The 12,592-nt window shown below is 37.5% G+C and overlaps 1 protein-coding gene across 1 annotated transcript; it reads right to left on the bottom strand.

Annotated features, from left to right (window-relative positions):
- Positions 1-1,246: 1,246 nt before the first annotated feature.
- On the bottom strand, positions 1,247-4,583 carry LOC148850677 (Inositol monophosphatase family protein). The gene is made up of 3 exons (XM_088947532.1): positions 3,981-4,583; positions 2,873-3,269; positions 1,247-2,020 (listed from the first exon to the last, which is right to left on the bottom strand). Exons 1-3 carry the CDS (start codon positions 4,383-4,385, stop codon positions 1,620-1,622), a joined length of 1,203 nt encoding a protein of 400 aa, XP_088803658.1. The 5' UTR covers positions 4,386-4,583; the 3' UTR covers positions 1,247-1,619.
- Positions 4,584-12,592: the final 8,009 nt, after the last annotated feature.

Here is a 12,592-nt window from a genome sequence, read left to right as displayed (position 1 = left end):
AGAGAAAAGTAGGAGTTTGTAGGGTTCCATCCACATCAAACCAAATAAATTTGCTACAACTTCAGATTCCATTTCAGTTCCAATTGCACTAAAAACTTGAAAATTTCAGTTCCATTTACCAATTGGACATTCCTATAACACTTACAGCAAAAGTGTTTAACATGTAGATAATTTTGCTCTACCTGAAACTTAAGGATAACCTTTCTAATAGGATCCTTTAGCAGCAAAGAAAATTATCAATTTTTATGTATCTATAACAAAATAAAAGCAAACATCATTGCTTAAACATAAAGAAGCAAAGGTGCACAATATATGGTTATATTATATACCTGTTCCTCGATACCAATAAACTTCAATGTGATCTCTTCAAATGATAATATGTAGTTGATCTGAAAATGGATAAAAAGGAAGCATCATTAATCATCATCTAAGAAATTTCCCATTGTAGGTAAAAGTCCACATCACTCCAAAAGAAAAGTACTTATGTAGAATCCATCTCTCTCAACCTCAACCTCCTGCCTATCTGTCACCGCAGAAAAACTCAATGAAGTAACTAGAATATCAAGCTTGGCCAGTCTCTTATGTCACCACCTACAAAACTGTGGTCCTGCAGAAGAGAGATGAAGCCCTAGATGGAAAGAAGACAGGAAAGTTTGCCATGAACAGCACATGTCCCATATGAGAGTAAAAAAATTGTGAGTTTAAGAGAAATAGGCACAACCCGATCAATTAAGAGAGGGTTTTTGATCAAGGAAAGTATTAGAGGTTTCCTGTAATGTGCTCCAAAGGTGAGAAGCAAATGTCAAATCTATGAAGTGTAGAAAGGGTTTCCATCGATATTAATTGTTAGGCCCATGACTTTATTTTTTTAATTTAATGGGGCCTACTGTTGTTTTTAAATCACATTTATCTGATTGAAGCCATTTTTTTATTTTATTTAGTGAGGGTTAGTACCACTTCCCCATAACTTATGTTATTTTTACCAAATTTAAATGCCTATGCCAGCAAAAGTTTATGACCTCCTGTAACCACCAGCTAAACCGAAATTTCTGTGGTGCTTTCTTCAACATTGATCCACCATGTCTTGATCACTGCATGTCAATTCCCACCACCAAAATATCTAAGAAAACGATACGAATGCAAATGGAAATCATTCTTTAATACAAATCACCAAGGGGTTCTTTTGCTACACCATCAGTACAGAACATTTATGTCATATAGAAATTAGGGAACAACGCAAAATGGATTTAAGTGACCATAATTTAACAATAGATATAGCATTAAATAGAATGCAATGGTGAAACAGGGTTCATGTAGCCAACACCCCATATAGTTGGGATAAGGCTTGAATGATGAAGACAGAATGGAATAATTGTTCCTACATTCAGACTGTAAAACACAAAATATTGGGGAAAGAGAAGATTTTATAGGCTTTTTAAGTTCTTTTCATACACAAAAGCCTTCAATTACAACAAACGGAGGGAGGGGGGTCAGATCACTAGTGTTAACTGGAAAGGTTAAGAAACAAATAGAGATATCAGGTGACCCCTTGATTCTCCATGATAAGGAAACTACATATATTTGGAGAGTGATAGCAATCACTAGAGATCAGCACAGCATCAGACTTCATATCCCGGATTTATCTTCTGTTGAACATCTCCATAACTTTCTAATTCTTCCATATCCTCCAGGCTACCTAGGAAGAGAGGAAGCCTCTGGTGCAGCTCAACTGGTTGAATTGAAAGAATTCTATTTTTACCATCAGAACCCCTACCACCAGCTTGTTCCACAAGAAAACTTAGAGGGTTTGCTTCATATACTAGACGAAGATGGTCCCTTGGATTCATTGCCACCCCACCATACATAAGGGTCCGATGGAGATCAGCAACCAGAGAACAGATATAACGAGCTGAGTATTTCTTTGGGTACTTACCCTTTCCTTGTCTGATTGTGTCAATATATTGCCTTAAACCTTCGGGCCAGTCAAAATACCGTGCATCATTTACGGAATAGATTTGCCCTGACATAAATGGATAACCAATTAATCATAAGCATTGATACCAGTTGCCATCAATTATCTACTTAGTTGAAACTTCCCAATTACCCAAGCCCAAAAAGAAGCACTAAACACAAATATAGCACAACCAAACTCCAACATTGACCTAAGAGACACAACTTAGATGCCTAAACTGAGTCAGTTTCGATCTGATTCAAATCAAGCCAGTCTGTTGCAACCTTATGATACAAAATATGAATACAAAAATTTAATGTAGTGTCAAGATGTGAACCAGATAATTGATCAGAAAATTAAACTGTTCCAACTCCAGTCTAGATACTGCATGGTTATTTAACATCAACAAGCAAGGTCAGGTTTTGGTTGGATCTATCCCTCAAAGTCCTCAATCCAACTCTTACCAGAATTCAGAAATGAGATGTGATTTCCAACAGAAGCCAAATTGAATTGCAGAAAGAACACTGCTAAACGCAACTTAAATGCAACTGGAAATTGAGTGGGTCCATTGGGAATGGTTTGAGCCTGACCAACATTGCAATGCCTATAGAATTCCTTCAAGTTATCAAATATCCTAAATTACTCTCTTCTGAACTGTAAACATCTACTTCATATTGGAGGGTGAAACCTACCAATCAATGGAGCCAACAAGATCATGCAACAATAATCTGACACAAATGGGCAATTATAAGTTTATAACCATTTACAAAACAAGATGAAAAAAACTATATTTTTTGGGCAGGGAAAAAACTCAATAATCCAGAAAAGAATGCCAGAATAGTTATGGTCATGTGCATTGTCATGCAATCACCATGATCTTTTTAACTTAATGGTAGGCCAAAGTACAATATGAAATATTACCCCGAGGAGGAACTTTTATGCTTTGGTGTGTAAGAACAAAGTCTCCAGTTGAATGATCCAGTGTGAATGCATGTGTTCCTGAACCAAAGCTAACACAGAATATGGTAGCAGATGAATAAAGAACATAACCAGCTGCCACAAGCCTGCTCCCACTCTGAAGTGAATTCAACAGTGCCTTTTCTTTTATTGGTAGATGATCTAATTCCATGAGGCGGTTATAAATCCCAAACATTGTTCCAGTGGGAATTGAAGCATCAATATTGCGAGAACCATCCAGAGGATCAGTGACCACAACAAATGGACCATCATCAGTTATCCAAACTGGAAGATCATCTTCCTCTGAAGCCATTACTGCAACTTTACCAGAATTTCGGAGTGATGACAAGATGATTTCGTTCTACAATAAAAAAGGAGGATTTGCATATAAGACACATATCTTTCCTTTTATAGGCTTCTTATATATTTACTGCTAACAGAGGGGAGCTCATTTGAGGTTCTCAATTTTTTGGAACACAAGAACTCTGGTCATCCTCCAAAAACCACTACTTATACCTCAATGAAAACATTCCAACATCCAATAAACAAACTTTATATTGGATGATCTACCGAAAAACATCCCATGATCCAACAAGCATGTGACTGAATTGTCATGAATGGTCGTCTATCAATCTTGTCTTATATGAACAAGTTCATACACAGAATAACTCTTGATTAGGCAAGCATTAAACTGCAGGGTTGGATCCATCGTATGTGAGCCCAGACGCTGATTAATTGTCGAATAGAATTAAAAAGTGACATGGCAAAGTCCAGTTCATGGGTGCATTTGTTGGTTTAATCATTATGAATGGGCCAGATCCTCAACTAGAAAAACAATTTCTGATATTAAGAAGGAACCTCTACTAGAATGTCGACTAGATACGAGCACATATTTGCAAGTTTTCTTTCCAAAAGGAAACACGAATCTTTATGCGCAATTAAGGCGCACAAAAAAACAATTAAAGACCTCGACCGAGGAAGAAAACAAGAACAAGAAATTAAAGAGTTAAACACTCCTAAAACAATTAATATACCTCCAAAAATTCAATCGAAGAGTGGGAAGTAAGAGTACCGAAACGATATCCAACGGCTTCGGAGCATCTCTGCCGGCGACGGATGTTAAGCTGCCACCAGCGAGACCCATCTTTTTCCCGAGCACCGAATTGAAGGGAGAAGCCACAAGAGCAGCTATTTTCTTGCTGGCGTACTGTAGATGAGAGAACAGCACCACAAGGTCATCTCCGACGTCAGCCCCTCCCTTTCCAACATAATCTATCAGAGTCCGAAGACCATCTCCACCAGATTCTCCGCTGCTCTGAGGGCCACCCATCTCTGATTTGGCCCTGAAACTGGCAAAAGACGACATCCGAGGACGATGAAGAGAGCCACCGAGAATGACTTGATTAGATGGCACGAGACGGGGCAACTTTGGCGGGAAATTCAGGTTGGAGTTCAATAAGAGAGTGGATGATTGCATTACTTCTCCGACTCTGAACAGCGATGATGAGGCGTGGCACTGAAGAGATGAAGAGGAGATAAGATGATGAATTGAGTCATGGTCTTTCCTCTTTCCTTCAATTTCTTTTCTGGGTAAAGTTTGATAAAAATCCTTCGAGGAGATTAGCTTGAAACATTCGTCATTTACTATGAGAGGCTAGTCAGGGCTGTTCATAATAAGGCCCAACCCGAGTCTGTCGGGTTTTATCACTACGGGTCGGTTTTGGGTTGTGCAAATTCTTAAACCGATGATTTAGGTCAATTTCGGTTTTTACACAAGAAAATTGAAATCGATTTAAACCAAACCAATTTAGTTCCTAGTTCAAACATGAATTTCCAAAGCCCATTACGCCACCTAGTTTTTGAATGGTTGCAAGAAACTTTGGATTAGTGAATAGTGATTAATGAACAACTTTTATGATTAATTTTTCATTTAAATTTTATCATAGGAGATGGCTGAAATGATGTTCAACTAATTTTAAAATTAGCAAGATTTTATCACAGGGATGAACTTAGAATTGAAACCGACCCAAACCGACCCAACCCGATTCAAACCGACCAAGTCGGTTTCAGTTTCTATGTCAGGTAACCCAACCAGGTCGGGTCGGTTGGAAAAATCATAGTAACCGACCCAACCCGATCCATAAACAGCCCTAAGGCTAGTAGACTGTAAACCACCCGTAAACGCTGTGGACACGTGGTAAAAGTGAGTGTAGAGAACGAGATCGAAATGGGCCGAGCCGAGAGATAACGCGCTGAGTTAAATTAAAAAGACCTTCCTGTACTATGGAATCTGTGACAAAAGACCCCCTCTACTTTGTTTCGAGACAAAGTCTCCTATGACCGTGAGACAAAGATCTTTTCTGTTAGTCTTTCGTCCAAAATAGCCGTTATAATATTTTTTAATTCCCATACTACATTCTACCCTTGAAGAAAATTCTACATCGGGATTGAACCCATTTAATCCTCCTCCTCTTGGTCGATTAGGGAGGATGCGTTCATCCGCAGTGGCGTCAACGGGTGGGAATCTGTCTTTTATCAACATCCCCGTGTGGATTAAAAGAGGAGAATGAAAACAAAGTTCAGTTGATAGAAAGCTTAGCGCCTTTGTATTCCAACAACCACTAAAACCAGCAAGCAAACTCAGCCCACACGTCAGCGACTGTACTTTTACAGAAGGCAGCTCAAATGGGATCGACTAGGAGCAACCCCTCATTTCTCGGTAGCTTCGGAGTGGTGAGCTCGTCTTCCTCAGATATAACAAGCTTCAATCCTCACGCCCGGAACAGAAACGAGTTCCACCAGTTAATGAGGCAAGCTGCAAAGCAACCGGATAACATAAACGAGCTGATGAATCGATATCCACGGCAACTGCCACCACCGGGGTTGGTGATGGAATGATGGGTGGGTTGAATTTAAGCACAGTAAACAATCTCGACCGTCTAATGATCCCGCAGGGTGGAAAACAAGGCCAATCAGTTCCAGTTCCACAAAAGTTCCTCCCGACAGCAAATGAAGTGGAACACAGTCTTACGAGAGATTTCCTAGGCGTAGGAGGAGATGCCGGCAGGCCATTCTTACAACAGAGTTAGCGAAATTTTCTTCGATGGGTTCAGCCATGAACTTGAGCCAATACAGTAGCACCCACTGAACTGTTGCTCCTTTACATTATTTTGACAAAAATCATTGTTGTATGATGCAATTACAAGCAGCTTAAGAGTAAGACAAACAGAACAGAAGTTGACTGTGGCGAACAGTTCAGTGGGTGGGGGGCAGTTGTCAGTGCAGCAGGTGGAAGCAACTCCGCATTGCGGAGGGGGAGTCCTTGGAGTCATGCATGTTGTTGGTTAATCTATCAGGCCTGGCCCTAGCCTTCTTCCCATCATTTCTTGCTTTGAAACTAAACAGCGCGGAAAAACACAAGATGCGTCGACTGCCGGTCAAAGTATACCGGCCGATGGTGTCAACGTTGTTTTGAATCTTTGGAGTTCGGATCGATGCGTTTCTTTCCCTTTGACGTTTCTTTCAATTATCTCATCAATTCTTCATCATTCGTAGTCTAAATACATTTTCTTTTTTCTTATTTTTGTTTCTTCTCGTCTGGACTACGTCTCTTCTAAATTCGAATATAATTGAGATTGAACGAACTAAAAAAGGAGTAATGAGGGAGGACGGTGAGGGAGGGGAAAAGAAGAGAAGAAAGGAAAAACAATACTCAAAAAGGAATAATGAGAGAGGACGGTGAGGGAGGGGAAATGAAGAGAAGAAAGGTAAAACATTAGGTTAAATAGATTTTAAGAGAAAAAAAAAATGCAAAAAGAAGAAAATAGAAAATATTTAGTGGGGTATTTTGGTAATTTAATATATTCTGTCATTGACTTAATAGTTAAGGTGGGTCTTTGTCTCAGGGTCATAGTAAGGGGGGTTTTGTCGCAAAACAAAGTATAGGGGGTCTTTGTCACAGACCCCATAGTATAAGGGGGGTCTTTGTAATTTACCCTTCAAAAAAGGGAAAATTTCAGATTAATAACCTGTACTTTGGGTTTAGTGCTATTTTGGTCCCGAATTTTGAAATGCTATAATTCACTATAATTCAGTATCTGAATTTTTAAAACGTATCAATCTAATACCTACCATTAATTAGCCCAACCTGTTAATCAATGTTAAGTGTCATTTGAAAAGACACAAATATTCTTGAGTGTTATGTAATTCTCTTTATCAATCACCCAAACATTAATAAAAAATGAATAATATCAAATCATTGCCTCTTCTATTCAATAAAGTTGGGGTCATGAGAATGTCTACTAAGACCTAACCCCAACTTTCTTGAATAGAAGAGGCAAGGATTTTAGACTGTTCATTTTTTTAATATGTGGATGGTTAATAAAGAAAATTAGATGGCACTCAAAGGGTATTTGTGTCTTTTCAAATATTACTTAATGGCTTGTTAACAGATTGGTTAATGATAGATACCGGAACTGAATTGTCATGTTTTAAAGTTTGGAGACCAAAGTGGCACTAGGCCCAAAGTACATGGTATTAATCATGAATTTTCCCTTACCGTAAGAAAAAGTCCAATGTGCCACTTTATTTTAAATGTATATTTCTGCAATAGTGAAACAATACAACTAAAACATGGGTGTTTATATAATTTTACCTATCACCATAACATTAGATGAACATATTTGGATTTAAACGTATATTCTCTAATTTTATTTTAGGTATTAAAGCAATACATTTGAAAATTCAAGTCCTACGGTGAGACTATACCTAGAATAGTTATCTACAATTTATCCTTAAAAATAAAATCATGGACCGGATTGCCCACCCGAACTGGATTGGTCGTGTATTCACTATTTAGTAAAAAAATTGTAAATATATTAAAAATTAAAAATAAATAAATAAACATTATCATGCATAAATTGATGTTGTTCGACCCGAAGTGATCCAAACACGTGGCAAATAGTGCTACTAACTTGGACGAAATTGGGGTAAAAGTGTGAAATCATGCACCAAGTGGATTTGTAAGCAGGAGAAAGCAGAGGCCCAAGGATGAGGTCCCCGGGAAAGGCATTATGACGCTCAAATCAGTAACAAGGTGACGAAGTCGGTCATGTCGAGCTATTGAGGACAAATTGGTCCAAGTTGAGGGAGTATGAGCATGGTTTTTAAAATTGACCCGGTGACCGAACCGGTTAGGGGTCCGGTTATCGAGCCAAATGGTCCGACCGTTTGAACCAAATGCTCGACCTGTTTTGACAAAAAAATTCAAAAAAATAAAAATGGTCAGAACCGTTCAAATGGTTCAAATGGTTAACCGCCCGGTTTAGTGGCTCGTTGACCAAAATCAACGTTTTTGGGAGGAAATCCGATTTTTGGGGAAAACAGAACCGGTCATCCTGGTTTTTTCGGTTTGGTCTGGTTTTGAAAACCATGAGTATGAGAGCTAAGAGAGCAAGAGAGGTGAGAGGCAAAAGTTGGTAAACCTTAGGAGAGACGAGGCCACCCATCGAGGTCTTCTGAAAGCTTCGACTTCCTTGTCGAGGGCGCTTATCATTGAGAGGTGGTGCTTATCCTTATCCGTGAGAGATTCCACTTCTCTTCAAGATCTTCAACTATGTGGTTATCCACGCTTCTCGATGGACAATGTGTTAACATGGTCCGAGAACATCAACCAAGAAGGCATCCGTGTGGTAGCTTCGATTGGCTAGAAATACTGCTCGAATGCTAGTTCCCCAGTTTTGAAGTTGAGGAGTGAGGTGCTCGGCTACGGTGGAGTGGAATGGCTCATATAATGCTTGGACGTGGAATTTGGTAGTTTTTTTTTTATCGGTTGAAGCATGGTTGAATCGGGTTAGAGAACCGTTGTATTGGTTCTGGGTATTTTATCATTGATTGTATAGTCCAAAAATCACATCATTTATTCTTATCGAGCTTATGTCCATGCGGAGTGCAGCGATGCATTTGGACTGTCCATTAGGCTTGACTTGGACCATTGGTTGCCTCTATATAAAGAGGAGGGGGTGAGCCATTTACTTTATCATTTTAAGCAATAGCGTGCTTTTAGAGTTCAGCTGGTGCTCGATTAGACTTCATCATTGCTTGGTGCTTCAGGTGTTTTGTACTCTTTTTTACTTTTGTAAGATGTCTTCTACTTCGTCCTTTTCTTTGGCTTCTAGATGTTTCACTTGGAAGGGGGATGAGTCGTGACCTCAACAATAGGTCACTAAGGTTAGGGTCCTAGAGACCAACGCTAATGTGGCCAAGGTCAACGAGGAACTAGGCTGTGTGGGCACGGTCGAGGCCAGGGGGGCCAAGGTCGAGGAGACCAATGAGGCTGAAGTCAAGATTTCATCAAAGGATGAAGAGGAAGAATCGGGTGTCACAAAAATGGGTCATTCACAAATTCACCCATGTAGAGGCGAATGAACAACTCATGATTGCTTTTACCTTCATATTGTCGTTCCAACCCCATAACAAAGCATTAACGGCATCCAATGTAAATGGCGTTGATTCATATATGGATTTTAGCTTTGAAACCGAAACTTTCAACTAAGAATAACAATATGAGGTTGAAGAAAAAGAAATTGATCAAGAACTAGTGCATTCAATATCATGGTGTTTCCTAAGAAAACAAGGTAAGTTATCAAGGGAGGATTAGCTTTTACGAGCACTCTAGATACAATGTGGCCATGGAATCTCTCCCTTTTTTCTAATCTTTCTGAAACATGAAAATGTTCTTCATTGTTATCATGCATTAATGATGTGAATGACACTTCTTTTGCCCCCAAATGCATTTATTTTATGCATAAACGATGTTTATGTCTTTGTAAAATTGATTTATATTGCTTGAATGGTGGAGGTTATCTAAGGTCTCAAATATTGCATAGCATTAAGGCTTTGTTCGCTTTTCAGTAAGTTACTAATCCGGGTAAATGCATTTACCTAAATAAGTGTTTCCCATAAAAGACTTATCCGGGTAAGTGCATTTATCCATGTTCTTTTATTTTCATGTAAATAAGGTAATGGTCATCTTAGCCATCAAAATCTAATACTAAAATGTGCATTTTTGTCCTGTTCAAGTGTTGTCAACTGTCCCCCCAAGTGGAAAATTTATTTGTCCTTTCTTGATCCCCACATTAATGTGAAAAAAGAATATGGATTTTTTGGTCAATGAAAATCAAAATCCCATTGACCAACTTTCCCATCTAAGAATCCAAAAAAAGAATGCCCCCTAATTGAAATCATCATATTCTAAAATTCCAATCCATGGTTGTGGATTGTGAAATCAACAAGATTGCCCTCAAATACCGAGGTTAATCAAAGATTGATCTTTCCCATAGCTTTCTCGCTCCAAACACAAAGAATATAATATAGAAAACCAATATAGATGATGAATGCTTTATACTAAAATAATGTGCACAAACACTATATATTACAAAATAAATGCATAACTAAAAAAAAACTTTAAAAAAAGGACACAAATAATCAAATACAAAGATTATTAGAATGATAATACCTTTTGCCAACAATCAAAGAGAACTAGAAACAATTTTAGACACCAATTTTTTATAAGAAAGGGACAAACCCTAATCATTGTCACTAGCTTATTGTTTGCATATTATTGATTATTGCAATTTGACCTTCAATTGCCACTTTGCTTCTGTCGATGGGTGGCAGGGTGGGAGATTAGACCAAAGAGGGGAACCAATTGATGCTTTGGGCAAAACAAGGGATTAAGAGAAGGAAGAAGAGGAGGATCAATAGAAAAGGAAGGAAAGGGGGCTGATACAAAACAAAAGGGAAGGATTTTGATATTGGAAAATATTTCATTTTGCAAAGTTTAATGGAGACTTCAAAATGGCGTTGGGAAGAATGAGAAATAAGGGAAGAAGAGGGTGCCCATGTGGCTATATGAGACAACTCGGTAAGAAAAAGAAAGAAAGGAGAGACATGCTGACATGAGCTATTTTGCTTAATTTTATACACATAATATATGACATATAATATAAGATGCTATATATATTTAATATTTTATGCATAAAAGCCATAAACTCGAAAAACCAGGTTTTTCATAATTTTTCAAAAATATTTATTTATTTTTTCAAAAAAAAGGTCAGCCCTAGGGCTATTCATAACAAGACCCAAACCGATTAAACTGACCAACCCAGTCCGATCCAACCTGAGATAGCCAGCTTTTCTTTAGCACCGGTCGGTTTTGGGTTACAAAAAACATAAACCAATGGTTCGGTTCGGTTTTGATTTTTGTGTGTGAAAACCAAAACCGAATCGACTTAGATATATTATATATATTTGATATATTTCAGTTTTAATATATATATTTCAGATATATATTGGTGAAAATATCAGCTTTATTTCAGAAATATACATATTATATATAAAATTTCAGCTTTAATCCATCAAATCATTTTTAATTTTCAGGCATCCAACCTTCGCTTCTTAGACTTGAATCTTTATCGTTCACACCGGGAGAATCATTCACAAAACCGACCCAAACCGACTAGGTCGGTTTTACTTAGTATTGGGTTGGTTTCAATTTCATTTCTAGATAAACTGACCAGATCGGGTCAGTTGAAAAACGTCAATAAACCGACCCACCCCGACCCATAAACAGCCCTAACCGGCCCATGATCACTCATAGCTACTGTTATTTAAGAGATAATAATATGCCAAGAATCAAGGTCTAACTCAGGCCCAGCCCTTTGGTAGGCTATCGGTGTTGGGTTGATGGGTTCAACCTAGTTTAGGCCCTTTGGTCCAGTTGATCCACTGAAGCAGTTTACAGCATGAAATGGCAGCCACCACGAGCACCACGACAAGGGGTTTTATTGTGGTGAAACTAATTGGAAGTATCGAGAAGAAAATATGGGCCAAACATTATTTAATGAATATCCCCATGAGGCACAAGTTTGTGTTGATTGACTTGATTCTCTCATTCACGATCACAAAATATTTGTGCTATTTCTTTAGTCCTTATTCTTCTTGGCACAATTTTTACACCTCTCACTCATGAGTCATGACTCATCACGTGCCGCGCTACCTTCGTTGTGGCATTTTCCTGTGACGCTCCAATAAGGGTCAAATTGGTAGGAGTACAAATTTAATAAATCCCATGCATAGCTCTGCACTGATCCCCGCTAATATAAATATATAATGTGTAAATATATATAAAATAATATAAAATATAAAGTTTTGCATTCTTCAAATTTGTATTTGTATTCCTTCCAAACTGAGATAAGACCGAGAAGGGCAGGTGAAAGGTGCCTTACTATCATATGTCTCATATGTAGTCTCTCATTTTCTCTTTCTTCACATATGTGAAAAATTAAAAATAAATAATTACTAAAGTGAAAAATGAAAAAAAAAGTTAAATATATTAATCTCATATTATAAAATATTGTAAATCTCAACGTATAAGCATGTCTTGTCATTAAATTTTAAATTTTAATATGCTAATTATTTATTGAATTTAATAAACTATAGAATTATAATTTATGCTATTATTATATAATTTTGTTATTAATTTTATAAAATATTAAATTTTTATTAATTTGAATATTATGTTGTAATTATTTTTATACTTTTAAGTTATTTTTTTAATTTATTATATAATTTTCTTATTTTAACTATTTAAAATATTTAGTTATTTAAATATTTAAATAATAT

The sequence above is a fragment of the Nelumbo lutea genome, chromosome 5 (assembly GCF_056320005.1).
Source record: "Nelumbo lutea isolate HS-2025 chromosome 5, American lotus-T2T, whole genome shotgun sequence".
NCBI classification, from domain to species: Eukaryota; Viridiplantae; Streptophyta; class Magnoliopsida; order Proteales; family Nelumbonaceae; genus Nelumbo; species Nelumbo lutea.
Note: the sequence above shows the minus strand (reverse complement) of the source record. Positions and strands in the feature narration are given on the sequence as shown.